General features: G+C 35.2%; 1 protein-coding gene across 4 annotated transcripts; it reads right to left on the minus strand.

Moving 5' to 3' along the window:
• Nucleotides 1-649: 649 nt before the first annotated feature.
• Nucleotides 650-19226, minus strand: wdr31 (WD repeat domain 31). 4 transcript variants are annotated; one of them, XM_067407399.1, is made up of 11 exons: nt 19054-19226; nt 18372-18503; nt 18157-18283; nt 15763-15822; nt 14675-14749; nt 12436-12580; nt 12254-12354; nt 10097-10164; nt 7492-7633; nt 6611-6773; nt 650-3899 (listed from the first exon to the last, which is right to left on the minus strand). In XM_067407399.1, exons 2-11 carry the CDS (start codon nt 18416-18418, stop codon nt 3739-3741), a joined length of 1089 nt encoding a protein of 362 aa, XP_067263500.1. In that variant the 5' UTR covers nt 18419-18503; nt 19054-19226; the 3' UTR covers nt 650-3738. The 4 variants fall into 4 exon arrangements, with proteins under 4 accessions (XP_067263500.1, XP_067263501.1, XP_067263502.1 ...); XM_067407400.1 differs by lacking the exon at nt 15763-15822; XM_067407401.1 differs by lacking the exons at nt 18372-18503; nt 19054-19226 and having other exon boundaries at nt 12436-12545; nt 18157-18202.
• Nucleotides 19227-19871: the final 645 nt, after the last annotated feature.

Here is a 19871-nt window from a genome sequence, read left to right on the forward strand (position 1 = left end):
AGAGTCACTCTACCACTTTTTTTTTGCTCAGCTTTCTTTCTCAGCCTCTCTCTACCACTGTGCTATAAAGAATGGCAGCATTTGAATACTGGAGCAGCAGGCAGGAGGAAACGCAGTGAGTAGTCAAATGTGGCCGCCAGGCAGATCAGCAGTGTAAACTCTATAATCCAGGCCTAAAAGACAGAGAAACAAAGAGGGAATAGGGAACACATACCTGATCTGAAGACTGAAGTGAAGACTGTGTGCCTAAAAGCATTCCATCTTTACTCACTGAAGAGCGTATTTTAAAAATAACCTTTTAAAAAAAGCACTGCGACAGTACCATGATGAGAGATGATTTATGGTATTTTAAAATAATAATCATAATAAAATTATTATAAAAGTGTTTTAGTAAAAGTGTATATATATATATATAACCAACTAATTCTGATCAAATAAGATATATTTTATTAAGTTGTTAATAAATATCATGATACCATCTTTTGATATGGTTTTGAAAAAGTACAGCAAAGATCAAGCTACACGTATTATTCCATGGATGTTTCCATGTCCTGTTGTGTCTTTATGCAAACAAAGAGCCAAAAAAGGATTCTCCTCATTGAACTGAAATAATTTATCACGTAACGTGCAAATACATTAACATTTCCTTCAAATTGATATCTGGACACCACAGAATTTACATAATATTCAAATAAACACATCAGTGTAACCTTTACATCCTTCTGTATCATTAAAACAACATTACACAATACATGACAGTCCTTTCTGTTTGTTCATCAATATTCTGATAATGTTATATAGTGGCTGAAAAAAGTATTCAGACACTTTGAAATGCATGAATGTCTTGTCATTGCATAAGACAACAAACGTTAAAGGGATAGCTCACCCCAAAATGAAAATTATCCCATGATCCTAGGTGTATATGACCATTTTCTTTCAGACAAACATGATTGGAGATATATTTAAATATATCCTGGCTCTTCCAAGCTTTATAGTGGCATTGAATGGGGGGCGTGATTTTGAAGCCCCCAAAAAATGCATCCATCCATCATAAAAAAAATTCACAAGGTTCCAACGGGGTTAATAAAGGCCTTCTGAAGCAAAGCGATGGGTTTTTGTAAGAAAATTATCCATATTTAAAACTTTATTGACTATTATAACTAGCTAAAAAGCCACAGTGCAAAATCGTGCCCTCCATTCACAACTATTTTAAAGCTTGGAAGAGCCAGGATATTTTTAAATACCTCTCTAATTGTCAGTGTTGCCAAGTCAGTGGTTTTCCCATGAAATTGGGCTACTTTTACCATTTGTTCCGTGAGTTGTTTTTCATATCCACGGTTTGAAGCAACCCCAAATAACATGATGTTCTGAAAGAAGATAGTCATATACACCTAGGATGGCTTGAGGGTGAGTAAATTATTGGAAAATGTTCATTTTTAGGTGAACTATCCCTTTAATGTGATAAACTACAACCCGTTATCTAACACTAAATAAAATTAAACAAAAACAAAATAAAATACCTGCTAAAAATGCCTCAGAAATGCAGTTTGTTTTGAGAAAACTGCTTAAAAATAAAGGATCCAAAAGGGTGTTTTTACAGCAATGCCATAAAAGCCATTCTAAGGTTCATCAAAGAACCTTTCAGTGAACAGTTCTTAAAAGAACCATATTTTGAAGATCTGAAAATTCTAAAGAAACGTTTTCTGATATAAAGAACCTTTTGTGCAATGGAAAGTTTCCATGGATGTCAAAGGTTCTTAACGAAACCATTAATGTCCATAAAGAACCTTTAATTTTAAGAGTGTTGCAACATTTATTTGATATTTTGTATCTGAGGCAATGACATTCAGGCAGTTTTAAGTGTGACTTTTGTGTAAAAATACTTTGGGACCACTGTGCATTATGCAGAAATAAAACAATACATTAAACAAAACTCTTTGGTTGATATGTTTGTGAAAAAAAGTTTCAAAACAATGACAGTTTCTCATTTTTAAATACATATGGAATCAACACTGCCGGTGATGGCAAGACAGTACTCGCTGAAAAAAGCTGCAATATTCTTTTTATTCTAAAACTATAGTACTAATGTTAAAGAAAAAAAAAAATAATAAAAACAACAACAACAAAACACATTGCATCACTGATTTTCATTGACTTTACATTCTGCGTTGTCTGGCCACTTGTCTCTGGAAGAATATTGAGATCTGCTCTTTTTGTATTTAATTCTCTAAATTGTCCCATCAACTCATAACCGGCCTCATGAAATACAAGAGAAGACTCATTACATAAATGTTTAAATGTGTGTGCATGTAAACTCTAGAAGCTTCTCTGTGAAAAATGATTCAGTTTCTGCCTCATGCCAAAACCTGAGTCTATGTATGTGTAACTGAGAGAGAAATAGAGGAGAGAGAGCCTGAGATTTCTTATCTTTCTATGCTACTTTCTGCATGACTTTGGCAGTGAACCATTAGCCGTTACCTAGTGCAAATAAAAGGTTTTCAACAGGGGTGTAAAAGTGCAGAGAAATTATACTCAAGGCAGAGTAAACATATTCCTTTTGTCCTTCTAAATCTGACTCAATTACAGGTCAAAGTATCCAGCCATAATATTCATGTGGGGACGCATAAAAAAAAGCTTTGTTGTAGTTATGCATTAGAAAAACTAAAAGTAAACATTTTAGCTTCAATCAGTCTATAGTATTAAATTAAAAACTTGTTTAATTATATATATATTTTTTAATTTAATTACAAAAGATAAAGGCTGAGTCCACACAGTACTTAGTTAAAGCAAAATTTATATTCTGAAACCCATCTCAAGTCGAGTTCTCATCTCAGTTAATCCTGCCTATAAATGGTGGTTATAATCCAAATGGATTAATCAGAATTCTGGGCGATGTTAAATGGCCAACATTTCACAATGGAAGGAAAATGTGGTAGCTCAGTAAGCAAAAAAAAAAAAAGCAAAAAAAAAAAAAAAAAGAATGGAATGATTTTAAACCATGATAATGCAAAATATGTTTGGATTTTGAAGCTCTAAATTAAATTCTAGGAAGTATGTAGTATTTTTTTTTTCAATAGTAGTCACATATACATTTCCAAAATAATAATTTAGCATTTAATGAAGTACAATTACTCCAGTACTTTACACCCCTGGCCTCAATTAACATATTCAAGCATATTCAGCAGCCACACACACACACACACACACACACACACACACACACACACACACACACACACACACACACACACACACACACACACACACACACACACACACACACACACACACACACACACACACACACACACACACACACACACACACACACACACAAACAAACAGCACCTATCTTATCTCCTGGTTGTATTTGGAAATAGAGAAAAATTCCAATACAGTAATCATGCCTGTGGGTAGGGAGTTTTACAGCCACCTAGTCTCTTTCCTTTAGGAAAGTTAATTAAGTTTTTACACTCATGTGGTCAGGTGATCATATGCTACATGGCCAAAAACATGCGGACGATGTTGGAACATGGATGTGAACAGATTTCATGGATTCACGCTTGATTTTATGCTTCTGTTAGTAATGGGTGTAGCTGAAATGTCCAAGCTGTTTAGAATAGGGTGTACACATACTTTTTGTCAACGTAGTGTACATTTTCATTTCCGGGAGTTCCAGTTATTAAAGTTGTTCGTTTTAACTCGTCAGTTTGATTTTGCAGGTGGTCCAGATGGAAGTCAGAAGCGAGCCACTTCAGCGAGGCTGGGCACTGCTCCCTGATCCAGATGAAGCTGGTGCAGTCCTGTGTTAAAACTGGCACACAGGAGACTGCTGGAGTCACACGGAGCCAGAGACACCAAAGGCCCTGAACCATCCAGTGTTAATGTGTACAAACATGCTGAAGAGAGAATATGGAGGAGACAAGAATTAAATCATGTGAATTTAAAGCTGATGTGATACATTTTTTTTATCCTGGCATGACATTTTTAGGAAAAGCTATTTGTTGCCAAAAGCATGATATATATTAAATGTAGTGTGTTAACTGTTGCCTTTGACAGTAGCTATATTTTCATCCACCTTTTTATGTGCATTTTGGGATATCATATAAAAAACGCTGGATGGAAATGCCAAGATGCATAAATTCCAAAAATGTACACAAAAAAAAACAAACAAAAAAAACATGTGTTCACATGAGGTGGATAAATGTTTTATCTGATAAGAAGATGCTCATAAACTACAATGGAAGCACATTTACTGTATAAATCCCACAAAGCTCAACTAAAAACTCATGTGACTCTGCCTCAACACATCAGACCAATTTCATTGCACAGCATCTCTGTTGGTTTGGTCATTCTGAAAAGCCTGAGCCAAAGTCTGTCATCAAAATTATTTTATTTATTCTCTCCTAGAACTGTCTCACATGATTGCATTCCCAAACACCAGGGGTCTCATTTATAAAGCGTGAAACGGGGCTGGAAACGTGCGTACGCCAGTTCCCACGCAAAGGTTGTGATCTATAAAAAACAAACTTGACGGGAGAATGTGTGCATGTTTAAGCAAACTTTTAACTGTGCGTACGCACATTTTTGAGACAGAGCAGTTTGGCGACACCGATGGTGAGCTGAGGGACTGACGGCAGATGAAGGAAAACCACTTTAAATCCTCATTATGAGTCATAATCATAAATACAGTTCATGTTCACAATAACAGTTTAAATAAATAAAAGAATGATTTAAACTCACATGGAAACTCACGTTTTCATTTTGATATACACATTTACATTAATATTACACTTTCACTAATGGCGATAAGCACTGAAATTACATTACACAGTCATTACGGAGAAGTTAACCAAACGTGATATGAATTCAGATAGTAGTAGATGTGCTATTTTCGATCACTTTTCCTGTGACACGCTGCTTAAATTCCTCTTTAAACTAAACTGCAGATGTTATGACAAAATATTTTAGCGAGAACGATGATCAGTGATGCACACTTAACTTTGATATTATGGAAGACACTGCTGGATTTGGTGGTCGAACGGTCCGTTGTCCTGTTTGAATGATAATATCTTACTGTATAACCGCAGCTGCACGGAGGTGTTGATGTCGTGTGAAGGATCTTCAAACAATTACTACTGTATATGAAGGATATCATTTGAGGAAAACGGTAAGATTTGCACGTTTCCTTTTTAAAATACTTCACTGAAGCGCCGAGTCAGACAACTGTATTTACACTGCAATAAATAAGTAGGCCGATCTGTTTCCACTAAAAATAGCCTATAAACTTCCTAAAAAATATGTTCACCTTATCAGCAAAACTGCATAAATTTGATTCGAATTGTTTAAAACAATTAATATACTATCTGGCCAGTGGAAATGAATGAATCAACACTATTCTAAAACCTTTATCTTAAGTATTTAATACAATTTTGTTTTTATGGATATTTTTATATATTTATTCTAAAACAAGAATATTGGATGATTTTTAGCAATGTAATGTGTATGGCACAAATGTTAACCGTGGTGTCATGTGGATGGGAATATGTATGGAAATGATATGCAGATGAGGTTATGCATAGTAAAACTAGGCGTCATAAGCGCCATATATGGTGATTTTGGGGAGGAGACAGGGTGGAGATGCACGTACGCACAATCTTCCGCTGACTGGGATTTATAAAGGGATTTGTGCGCAGAATCTGGCGTACGCATGGATTTATAAATCGGAATTTTTTTGTGCGTACGCAGAATCTAGCTTTTGCACGTACGTACACTTTTAGGATGAAATCTACGCAAAGTTTTATAAATGAGACCCCAGGTACCAAACGTAAGATAACATGACAGCATTTATTGTGTTTCATCTGCGAGCTCCGAGACGCAAAAAAAAGTGTCACACTGGCTTCCCCGATTGCAGCAACTTCCATTTTTATCACAGATATTTTGCACCAATTTCCCAGGAAGTGATGATTTTGTTCTCTTGAACACATGGGACGGAAATATTGCTTTATTCGCAAATGATTTATTTGTTATTCCAAATCTGAGAGTAAGTTAAATTTGCAACTTTGGATGCAAACATAGCAAGTGTTATTTACTGATAAAGTGTCAGTTTTTTTTTTTTTTTTTTTTGGTATTTGAAAAACAGAGAATCTTTTGCATTTAAATTCTGCATGTCATCAAAACCTGAATTTCAAAACAGCAATTGTTTGAAATATAATTTTTTATAAAAATGTCTTAAGTGTTAATTTTGATCAATTTAATGCATACATTCTGAATAAAAGTATGAAAAAAAATCTTACTAATCCCAAACTTTTGAACAGTATTGTACTTATGTACATTTAAGGCTATATATTTATGTATACTATATCATTTGTATTTTCATTACTGAGCTAATTAATATGTGGCATATATTTATTAAATATTTAGATTTATTTAAATATATGCCAACCAAAGGAGATGGGCATCCCCAGCTGAGTTTGCCTCCTCTTAAAAAGTTTCTTTTTCATCATTTTACCTAAACATCTTAGATTTTTGACTTGGCTTCCAAAAACAGGAAACTTATGAATCCTCTTGTGTTTAAAAAACAGAATATAAGTGCATATGTGTGTGTTACCTGCAGTGTTCTGATCCCATATTTTTACTGAGCTGTCATACGATGACGACGCCACGAGGGCAGGACACCCGGGACGGGGAGGCACAAACACGCAGCATGCTGTGGTCTGCAGGTGTCCTCTGTATTCGGCCACCTTACAGCCGGGCTGTCTGAGGTCCCACAGCTACACACAAGCATAAACATGCAAACATATAAGGGACACTGACAAATAAAGCTTCATTTTTTTTTTTTTTATCTATTAAATCTATTCAAATCTGAGGTATTGCATATTCATGAACAATGTGTTTAAACACGTTTCAGTTGTTAAATAACATTTCAAATTGTTTAAATTCATTTTTTTGTCTTTTTATGTCAAGTGGTACAGTTTACTGTTATTACCTTGTCAATTTATAATAAAAGAGCCATGTTTGCAGTTGTGCCACCCTTAAATTTGTATATACAAATTGCTTGACAAAAGTTATCTCAACAGCTTTGAAACTACTGACAGTTATAAAATCTGTTTATATGAAAGGTAGAATATTATGCCATAGTATTTAGTTTTTAATTTTTGTTTATTATTAAGACACCATTTAAATAGTTTTCTTAGTCTGTTCATTTGTTCGGACAGTTGCATCACCTGACATTTTGGGGGTTTAAGATAACAAAACATAAAATAATATGCATTATTTAAATGTACCAAAAGTGAATTCATACTAAATAGGTTTTTATAGAATAAAGTGATGTATGTCATGAATGTCAAATTATTTTAAAAGGAAATAATGCACTTGGACACAAAAATATGCACATCATGCTATTGACCCATAAACTTATGCACATGCACAGCTGTGTCCTGGCAGTATCCGTACACACACACACACACACACACACACACACACACTCACCGTGGCCTCACAACCCTGCCCACCGAAACCGTTGCTGGACGACAGCAGGTGGTAACAGTTGGAGCTGATGTCACAGTGTGTCTGAATGTACTGCTTTGCAGGAAACGTGTTAGTCACCTGCCAGGTACGACTATCCCACACCCTGAGACAGACAGTACACATCAACACACTAACAATGTAAAGTCAATTTTAGTTATATAGCACTTTTCATACACACATTTTTTCAAAGCTTTACATTAAAATCATGATGTTAAAAGGGGACCTATTGTGCAAAATTCACATTTATATTGTTTTTGAACATTTATTTGTCCGCAGTGTGTTTACACAACCACCCTATTCAGGTAAAAATCCATCCACTCTATTTGTTATTTTCCTCATAAATCTGAAACAGTGTCTCAGAATAAGCCGTTCAGGAATGTACTCCAATGTGACGTCACATTGAAACAGGCCCCACCCACAACTGGTGACAGAATCTGTCTGATTAGCAGCAACTCATTTGCATTTTAAAGATACATGCACGAAAAACACATGTTTTTGCCTTCTCTTAAAAATGGCCATTTACAACATGGTATAATTAATGACCTGTGGGGTATTTTGAGCTGAAACTTCACAGACACATTCTGGGGACACCAGAGACTTATATTACATCTTGTAAAAAGGGGCATAATAGGTCCACTTTAATGTTAATAATTTCTTAATATCTACATGCCTTATAGTCGTATTTAGCAGATTAGAGCTGTGCGACAATATATGGTAACACTTTATTTCAATGGTCCATTTTAGACATTCTACTAACTATAAGTAGCTTTGCAACTTCATGTCAACTAACTCTCATTAGAGTATTAGTAGACTAGTAGACTGTTAGGTTGGGGTTAAGGGTTAGGATTAGTAGGATAAGTTGACATGTAGTTGCAAAGTTACTTATAGTCAGTTGAATGTATGTTGACCATCAAAATAAAGAGTTAGCAGATATTAATCAGACAGTCTACAAATACTCTAATGAGAACTAGTTGACATGTAGTTGCAAAGTTACGTATAGTTAGTAGAATGTCTAAAGTGGACCATCAAAATAAAGTGTTACACAGCATAGTTTACTTTATGATGATACAAGAAATCAAGCCGTTGAGATCTGCTATATAGTTAGTATATATCACTTTACAAGAGTATAATGAAAAATAATTCTAATGCATTTATTAATCTTAGTTAAAGGTGCAGTATGTAGGATTTCTGTCCGCATGAGGTCGCTAAAGGCCTAGTCAAAACAAAGGCGTAACTTGATGACGCCAAGTTTGAGCACGGAATCTTGGGACATGTGGTCTTCATCTGAACGGACAGTGCAAAAGTATAGGGATAGGACTCGGGAAGAAATCATGTTCATGGATGCGATTATTAATGTTACTGTAGTATGAAGCAGAGCAGGACCAAGTGTTGTGGGAGCTGAACGAGGCTGCTAGAGCGATTGAGGAACACACCGTGAACAGTGGAACTTTTATTATGCCACAGTCGCCGCTTCCGCTTTTCCAGTCATAAGTATGAGGTAACGCAGCTCTGTTTATCATATTAGATATCTCTGTGCGTCATATTAGAGAACTCTGTGGGTTCAGTCTGCAGCTGCTGCGAGACACTTGTTTGAGACACACTGCAGTAAGATAGATCGATTTTAGAATATCATATTAATAAACGCTAGGTGGCTTGTGTTGATAAATGGCATGCAATAAATTTTAAAACGTATTGTATGATGGAGAAAATTCTGTATTACTGTCACTAAAAATAAAGCTGCATCTGATTATGCCATGTTAGCTACTTCACAAAATAGTGTTTTCTCTGAGGCATGGTAAAGCATGGTACTCGCAAAAAAATCAAGAAAATTAGATTTAAACAATAAGACTAAACGTGTTGAGCTATATAACAACAATTAGTTTTCTGTCTATAAATATATCAAAACAGACCGAGGGTAACACGGGTATGACGCAATTGACAGGCGACTCCTCACACGTAAAATTGCAATTTTCTCACGATTTACAAACAGTTGGAAACATTTGGGATATTACAAGTACTCAAGTGAACAAAATATATAACACTGGCCTAGTGGTTTTTGGATATCTTACTGCAAAAATCTTACATATTGCACCTTTAATGTTAATTTCAACATTTAATAATGCATTATTAAAATCAAAAGCTGTATCTGTTAATATTATTTATTGGACATGAACTGGAGATAACAATGAACAGTTGTATTTTAATAAATAAATAAACAAAGATTAAAAATACTTTATCAAATGAATAAGCTTTGTTAATTTTAGTTAATTCATTACCTAAAGCTAAATAATGGGACTTTGTTGTAAATAAACATGTATTTTGTAATGAATGGTTGTATTTTAATGATTAACATTAACTAAGATTAAAAAAGCTTTATTATTAGTTAGTTTTAGTTAATGCATTATAATGTTAATGATGTGTGATGATACAGTTCACATTTTGCGATGATATAAACAATTACGTAGGTTGATATTTGTTTAGTAAATATTTCCAGAGAAACACATCTCTGCAAACAATGACTGTACATCAACATAAAGGATCATATGACATATCATGATCATCTGACCTGATAGTTTTGTCTTCTGAGGTTTGGACAATAGATGTGCTTCCTGGTACCCAGCACACATGGGTCACCTGAAACAGAGGGCAACAGGACAAGACACATTCATATTCAGTGACTGACAATAATATTAATGCACAAGTAAGGAATAATTGACTCCGGGGCATTGAATTATTAAATAAATAAGTGGTTACCATATCTCAAGACTTGTTCAGATGTTTTATTTCAAGACATTTGTTGGTTTTTGTCCTTAAAATGCTCTTGTGTGTAGGACTAATTTCTTATGCATCTCATCCCAAACTTCCGTTGCCAATTCCAAAACGTTGTTTGAGAGCTAGTAATTGATGCTTGAGCCATTGAAATCCAGACTAATGCAGTTATTGGAGAGCGTTTGATATGAATAACCTGCGTCTGTGTGTCTCTCAACGGTGTTCGGTAGCAGCAAATAAAAGTGAAGCTGTAAGTTTAACTGCTTCAAAAACAGCGATGTTACTACCTCGCTACTGAGAAACGTCATGTAGTTTTGCAGATGCAAAACTATTTTATTGATTAAGTCACAAGGTGGCGCAGCAGGCCTGGATTGGCTAATCTGGAGCACCGGGAGAATTCCTGGACGACATGGGCGACGACAAACAAACAATCAAACAAACGAATGCGCGATTGGGTTTTTACCGCTCATTTGCACGTAATGTCAATGATATCATGTCACTCGGTGGGTAAATTAACCTGGTCGGGAGGGACTCGGAGTGTGCGCCCGGAGAAGACAACTCACTCAAAAGTATACGAGAAAAAGGGATGAGGTGACGTCTGTAGGGGGAGCGGGACAAGTTCTAAATCAACGCTAAATTATGGTCAGGCAAAAGGTCTAAGCCACCGGAGGTGATTTAAGTAACGTAAATAAATAAAAAGGAAGAGGGGAAAACATGCAAAAGATAAAGGCATGTATGCAGCTTACTCATATCGCAATAATAGTAGGCAAATAATAAAATATGGCCTATCACTTATGTTATATTGCTTGCTATGCTATTACAAATTGGCCAACAATATTCATTTTTCTGTCCAACTAGCTAAACCAGACAGTAAAGTGTGATTTTGTACATGTAACATGTAACTTTTTTTCAAACAAACGTAATAGCCTACTTTAATATTTTACTGTAAAGTTGTGCAATTTTGTAGGATTTATGGTATTTTGTGTTATTTATTTGCCTCAATTTGTTATAATACATTTATATAAAATAGCAAAATTTGATGTTAAATCCACTTTAATAAAGATCTACATTTCTAAATTTCATTCATAGTGATAGACATGAAAAATGTGCCTGGGTTTAGTTGACGATTACTGCCATCTACTGGCAAGCAAACAATTATATTTAAATTAAAATAACATGAATTTTTAACTACAGCCACTAGATGGCTAGAGAATTAATCAATGGTTCACATTATAAAATCATTATTATAACTATAAAAATAACTCTATATCAAATTTTAGCATTTTTTGTACTATCATTTGTACTATCATGGGTATTTGAAGATATTTTTGAAAAATACAATTAATTACAAGGCTGTAGAGAACAGTGCACTATATACTGAGGTTTTAATTACATTATTTTAATATAGTCAGTCGTGAATTAAAGTGGGCCAGTCTAAGGCATGAAACTCCAGGGCTGAAAATGAGTCCCAATTCGGCTCTGCAGCGCAGACAACAAGTTTTTGTGTATATGAATGTTTCCGTCTGTGTGTCTGTACTGTATGTGTGTTGTATGGGAGAGAGCGGGAGAAAGAGTGTGTGCTTTCCATGGATAATAAAACAATTCCGTGAGGAAAACATGACAAATAGTTCTTCATTTTTATCCTATTGTTTGTTCTATTTACTTGCTTGGTCAGTGTCTTTGTGGGTTTTGGTTCATTTGCTGTTGTATTCTGTAAGGACCTTTGAAAATGCTGAAATCATTTGGTGAAGTTATATGGAACTGTAATGCAGTCAAAACCTGCCTGGAACTACTTTAACTGTGCGTTTACTGGAAAATTGCACACCTTAGAATGTTCGTCAACCAATCAGAAGCAAGCATTCAACAGCCACATGGTATAAGTAACCGCTAATACATGCACAAGAATATTAGAACATAAATATTTGCATATTTCTCAAAGACTAGCTTTTCTAACCAGGTTACGTGAGATGGTGTTTCTCTGCAGACATTCTCCTGACTCAATGTCCCAAAGGGCCATGGAGTTATCACGAGAGCCCGTGCACAGCTTTGTGCCATCTACAAGACAAAAAAAAAAACACACATTACAAGATCGTGTTTTTGTGGACGCTGCATGTTATCGTTTGAGTGTTTGTTAACCTGGGCTGACTGCTACCCCGTTAACTACGAGTTCATGGCCACAAAACTCCTGGACGGGTTCTGTATCTCGACCCAAATCCCACATCAGCACCGTTTTATCCCGGGACGCACTGAAGATTAAGGAACGTCCTTTAAGACAACACAACTAAAGGAAAACAGAGAGATTTATACTGTACATGTATCAAAAACACACTTACTCATTACTTCATCTCTATGTGTGCAAAACATGTAAAGGTACATTATGCAACTTTTTTTTGTTCAAAATTAACTAAATTTAAATAAATAGTTAATACATCATCAATCCTTCTTAAAAAACGTGTTGTTGTCTTACCCTTATTCATTAACGTAAGCCAATTATAAGTGTTTATATTTTAGACCAGTCAGAATGGTTTTTGCGGGAAATACACACCCTGCGTTCCACTCGGAAGGGCTCATCCCTATGCCCTAATCCCTTCAGAGGGTTTACCCTCCGGAGTGAGAGCTTCGAAGGGATGAAGGGTGTAGGGGTCAAAAAAACCCTCTTTTTTTGGAACGCTCTTCAGCGTCATCTTAACGAGACAATCAAGGATGAGTAGATTGTGCAAGCTTTGTTTAACATTAGTTTATTTATTTATTTTAGGTTTATGGCATGTAGGCTATATTGTATATATGTATTTTAAACATTTGAATGGACTGATAAAGGGAGCTGTAAAGTATTTTTGTTGAAGTACAATGTCGTTTTGACCATAATAATGTACCAAATCTAACTCTTATAAATATTACAGTAGTATAGAAAAATATTATACATACATTTATAATAAAAAAATTGCAAAACTCGGAGCCTCCCGTACCCATTCTGTGACGTCAGAGAACTTCCCTGTGCAAAGGATTATGGGGGCCTGAAATGTCCATCAGATGTACCCTTCGAAATCCTTCATTCTGAAGGGCCCTTCGAAGTGTCCTGTTTAGAGCACTTCGGTTTGGAACGAACCTTCAATATGGCGACCATGATTATTTTCACTCCGAATTGCCCTTCGGAGGGCGATATATCCCGTTTGGAACGCACCGACACAGTACATCACTAGAGTGTGTCTCGTCATATACGTAAATAGAGAAAAGTTGCTCCGGCTACTTTGACGCATGCATGGTGTGGGAGTGGCATAGGTTAGTGGTCACAATGAGCAAGACGGAGTTTGTAATAAAACAAGAATCAACATTGGCTTGGCTTTTCGGATATGACGAGAACTAAGAATTTTGAAAAGTTGTAAAGGTGACATGGAGAGAGAGTTTTTATTACTCAACAGGTGAGTAAGGTATTTTATTGAACGGATACACTGCCATATGTAGATCTCTAACAGAGTTCATTGTAAAGCATTATCTATTTATGAAGGCTCATTTCATTATAGTTGTTGTAGCGCTGTACTGGAATTCATTTATTTTAAGGAAGTACAGTGTCTATTAATGGGTAAAGCTACAGCAATGTCTTCAGATAGTCAGCTTGAGATCCTTTCCATCTGAACTAGTTATACTGTATCTCTTAAAAGGTGCTGTATGCGATTTCTGAAATTCGTTGTTGAACACTGTTGATATTTGAAATCAACCCAAACAAACCCACTCCTCTCTTCATTGCTCCGCCTCCAAAACTCACAGCCAATCCTAACCACCCTGCTCCGAGTCGGACTTAAAACTCAGTGTTACTTACATGAGAAGGAAAGCCTCTGCATCTGTTTTCAGGCCTTCCCACTTAGCTCTCTCCAGTGCTGGAAAGCTTTTCTAATATAAACGCGGGTTCTAAAGCATTTTGCCCAGTCATAAACCTTCATTCCAGTGATATTCTTTTGAGCTCTTTTGTATTGTGTCTCATCTCTCATTCTGCAGTTTTTTTTAAAAATCTTGCTCGTTCTCTCTCCTCGACCGTCATTCGCCCCCTAATGCTGATTGGTTAGATGTTTTTGTTGGTATTAGCCTGAGTCCACCTTTAAGCCTAGTAGTGAATGTTTTATGAGCAGCAGGATAACCATATTCATCTGCACAGTCACACAGAGCTGAAGCACAACCAAAACAATGTTCTTTGCAAAATGAATACAGTTTTGTTTTTTAACTGCCAAAAGTAGGGCCAAAAGTTACATAGTGTACCTTTTAACAAAATCTGTTGTGTTTATTTTTATACCACCAATGAAAACTGTTCCAAAACAAGTCAAAGCAGGATCCGGCATTGCTTGTTGAATCTAATTAGAAAGACTTACTGTAGTTTTATTACCTTTGTAATCTCTCTGCTGTGGCCCTGGAATGATTTACACAGTTTTCCAGCTCTCCAGTCATAGACAACAACAGCCTAACCAAAAAACAACAACACAAATCATATTACAATGCATATTTCAATCAAACATTGAACAAAATATTATTAAGATTATTGCCAATATATATAAAGTCTTAAATGTGGAGCATGTAATTCCTAGTGGCACCAAACTGAACTGCAAAAGTAGCTAGATTTTTACATGCTTGATGTTAGCATGTTGTCCGATGTTGCTGTGATGTTCAGAGTGGTTTAAGCATGTTGCTATGGTGTTCCGGGTGGTTGCTAAGTAGCTGCTTCCCAGTTAACACACCCCAGGCAAAATACTAAGAAACATACATCTCTCCTCAATAAGCAGCATGATTTAAGGAATCATTCATGTCCATTTCACAAACAGAGAGGGACGAGTTACACACCAAAGTTTAATGTGTACAACTTGTCATTATTGCAATATAAACCTAAAAGGATGATACAGATCTTGTATAATCCCAAAGGGGTGTATTTTCTAAAAAAAAAATACTTTAAAAAATGTTAAAATATAATTTATTCCTGATGCAAAGCTGAATTTTCAGCATCATTACTCCAGTCTTCAGTTTCACATGATCCTTAAGAAATCATTTTAATATGCTGATTTGCTGCTCAAGAAACATTTTATTATTATCATCAATGTTGAAAACAGTTGTGCTGCTTCATATTTGTTGTGGTAACAGTAGCAGTTTTTTTAAGTTTTTTTTTTTAAACAGAAATCTTTTGTAACATAAATGTCTTTACTGTCACTTTTAAACAATTTAACGTGTCCTTGCTGAATAAAAGTATTAATTTCTTTCAAAGAAAAAAAAAAAATCTTACTAAACCCAACCTTTTTAATAGCAGTGTATTTCAATGAAAGATTGATTTGAAACATTGTTTTATTATGTGTGAAAAAAGAATGTGTAGTCATCATGGGAGACATGAAGCTCTAGCAGTGTAATTGAGAAGTCAGGGACAACAGTCAAAAATACAGTCATGATGACAGTTACAATGTCAATATACAAATATATTTGACCACAGACCATGCTTGCTGCCTTTGACCATGCTGCTTTTGACCAATCAGAATCACGTATTCCACAGAGCTGTAATAATCAAGATTTAAAAGGTTTGTTCAACTTACTATGAACAATAAAGCACCGGTAATTATGCTTTACAAACATACAGAAGTCCATTGAGACCATAAAAAATTAACATAATTTAATGTAAGTATTGATAGTAACTTTGGATAGTTCCTTTCATTTTAGTTACTTTTGTATTGATAGTAACTAAGAGTAAATTAATAAGAGTTACTTCATTTTCATTATGCATTCTCTGTAAAGCTGCTTTGAAATGATATGCATCGCGAAAAGCGCTATACAAATAAATGTTAATTGAATTTCACTAGTATTATTTATATATTATTATATTATTTATTCATTTTTTTTTTCAGTTTAAATTTTAGAACTTTTATTATGCATTTATGTAGTTTTTATACATTTTTTTTAAATATTTCTATTATTCTCTTCTATTATAATTTTTAGTTCAGTTTTAGTAATTTTTAGTGCTGTCAAATGATTAATTGTGATTAATCGCATCCAAAATAAAAGGTTGTTTTTACATAATATATGTGTGTGTGTACTGTGTATAATTATTATGTATATTTAAATACACACACATGCATGTTATGTATTTTAAAAAAATGTGTTATATTTATATATCAAATATATATATATATATATATATATATATATATATATATATATATATATATATATATATATATATATATATATATATATATATATGTATTATACAGTAAATACATGGAAATATTTCTTAAATATATAACCTGCATGTATGTGTGTGTGTTTAAATATACATAATTATACATAGTACACGCACGATATTATGTAAAAACAAACTTTTATTTTGGATAATTTTCTAGTAATTTTTCTAGTAATTTTTAAGTACTTCAACTTATTTTAGTTATTAATATTCTCTAAAAACAATAATTATCATCTCAAAGTTGTCATCTAATATTTCTATTTTATTTTATTTTAGCTTTATTTTAGTTAACAAATACAATTTTTAATATTTTAATTTACAATAACACTGACTACACTTATGGTTCACTTTGCTGCAGTTTACAACACTACTGTGTAATTTAAAGGTGCAATATGTAATATTTTCTGTCTGCTAGACGTCACTAGAGGCCTATTCAAAACAAAGGCGTAGCGTGATGAAGGCAAGTTTGAGTGTGTAATCGTGGGACATGTGGTCTTCAGCTCAATGGCCGGTGGAAAAGAATTGGGATAGGATTCAGGAAGAAATCATGTTCATGGATGTTCATATTAACGTTACTGTAGTATGAAGCAGAGCAGGACCGAGTGTTGTGGGAGCTGAACGAGGCCGCTGGAGCGATTGCGCAACACGTCATGAGCAGCACAACTTTTATTATGCCACAGTCGCTGGCGCTGCTTCCACTTTTCCAGTCATGAGTATGAGGTAACGCAGCTCTGTTTATCATATTAGATACATTTGAGTGTGTTGAAAATGATGTTATAACGTTACTCTGTGCTTTTGCTCGGCGGCTGCTGTGAGACACTGTTGCACACTGCAGTCAGATAGATCGATTTTAGAATATCATATTAAATACTGAATGGGTTGTGTTGATAAATCGCATGCAATTCATTTTAAAACGTATTGTCTGATGGAGAAAATGCTGTATTACTGTTATTAAAAATAAAGCTGCATCTAATTAAGCTATGTTAGCTACTTCACAAAATAGTGTTTTTCTCTGAGGCATGGTAAAGCATGGTACTCGCAAAAAAAAAAAAAAAAAAAAATCAAGAAAATTTGATTTAAACAATAAAACTAAACGTGTTGAGCTATATAACAATAATTCATTTTCTGTCTATAAATATCAAAAAAGTTGTTCCCTTGTCTATTAAAGCGTGCAAATATTAAAGCATCTTTGGTGTTTCCAAAATAAAACCGGAAACCGAGGGTAACGCGGGTATGACGCAATTGCCAGGCGACTCCTCACACGTCCCGGAGCCTTGGCTAAAATTGCAATTTTCTCACGATTTCCAAATAGTTGCAAACATTTGGGATATTACAAGTACTCAAGTGAACAAAATATATAACACTGGCCTAGTGGTTTTTGGATATTTTACTGCAAAATTCTTACATATTGCACCTTTAATAGGTTCTTTAAAGAAAAACTAAAGATAAAATGCTTTAAAAAATGCATTCCATTAAATTTTAACTACTTTATTATCAGTCAGCAACATTAATCAACAGGGCAGAGCAGTAAACGGTCAATTCATTTTGCATTTCCATTGGGTGCTGAAGCAATTACTTCACCTTTGACATCCAACGCCACTACAGTAGTTAATGTCAAAACCTCCCTGTTATTCAATGCTTCTCCAGCTCACCTGGTCATGCCCCCCTGACACGCACAGGTCAGAGGTCAGGCTGACGACACAGTTGATGGCATCTGTGTGAGCGGGTTCATACTGCACTACCTGGGGCACAAGTGCAGTATCCGCCCCCTCTTTGACCCTGTCAAGGTAATAACAACAATACAGCCTCAATGACCATAAACTCATCACAACCATCTGTCAAATCATTACTTCTCATCATATCTCACTTGTAAAGGTCTGAGCGTCGCCGGAACTTGCTCTGTAGTTTCCCCATGTTTGTATGGGCATCCAATCACCCGCTATCAGGAAGCCTTTCTCATCTCCCCACGTTGCAAGCCATCTACAGACTCTTTGGGGATCTGTGAGAATTACAGGTTTTTTTTTACATGTTGATGAAGACATCAGTCCCTGGCAACCTCACAAGGGAGCTATTACCTGCCAAGAACAGATGCTGATGTTGTCTCTAGCATAAGCTGGTAATCAGTTATGTATTGGGCTCAGTTATGTATGGGCACAGCTTGCTTCTGAGAGCTACAGGAAGACAGGGAGGGCGACCTGAATCCTATTAAGTGCATTAGTTCCTCATCGCATTAGGTAACAAGAAAGATGCAATATGGCAATATTTGGCCAAACCAATATCTCCAGTGGACATCTTCTGCAATAAACCTTCATATGAAATGAATGAAAGAGCTAAAGTATATACACACATTCACATTTAGGTGTAAATATATAGGTGCCACCGTGCCAGTGCAAAATGAATTGCTCTTTTGAAGGCAAACCAGCAAGTACTGCATGACATACATGCAACATCGTTTGATATTAACCCCTGCATCTACTAATAAACTACCTCAGACACACGTTGACGCATATTAAATTCAGTTAAGTTCGCGAAAACAAAACAAAACTTACTGTCCCAAGCCTTAAGACGCTTATTCGGGTATCTCAATCAGGGTGCCGGTGTTATTGTGAAGGGCTCGCATGTGTGTATGATGTCGGAGCTGTTTGAAAGTACGAGAACGAAGGATTTATCGCGCATCGTGATCCCTTTCGGCTCTGAATCTTCCGCGGCTCCTCGAGCACAGCTTGTCAATCTCCATAGCGTGAGCGACGCTTTCGCTGTTACCAGGCGCACGGAGATCACGTGAGCGCACAGGGGGCGGGGATTCAAGGTCACATGGATTTTCTGGATAAAATCAAACCATTAATTTATACAGCCTACAACACTTAGCAAACAATAAAACAAACAGAAAACAAAACAAAAAAATAATAAATAAAACAAAATAATAATATTATTACGACATTATACTACTATTATTATTATTTTACAGGGGAAACAGTTAAAAAACATATAGGTCTACATCCATATATGCACAATAATGGAATTAAAATATATCTTAACTGTTACATAAATTATTTTTCAACAACAAAGATCTATTCAAAGCTTTACAGTTCAAATTAATCAAAAGGATTCATTGGAAAGCTCAAGACATTATGCTCTGAATGGGGAAAAAATGTTTAGGCACAAAATATCTGTAAATGTCAGGCTAAAAAGACAATCAGACTCATTTTGCCTCATTATGTGCCTCCTATTCAGCAAGAATATATTTTTTAAACGAATATTTAAAAATCCCAAAAATGTCAAGTTGTGCATTGATGTACACAAATCTTTTACTCTCCATAGTTTATATGTTTTCAATATAAGCCATTTTTGTCTAAATCAGTAGCGT

This window comes from Chanodichthys erythropterus, chromosome 13 (genome assembly GCF_024489055.1).
Source record: "Chanodichthys erythropterus isolate Z2021 chromosome 13, ASM2448905v1, whole genome shotgun sequence".
Lineage (NCBI taxonomy): Eukaryota > Metazoa > Chordata > Actinopteri > Cypriniformes > Xenocyprididae > Chanodichthys > Chanodichthys erythropterus.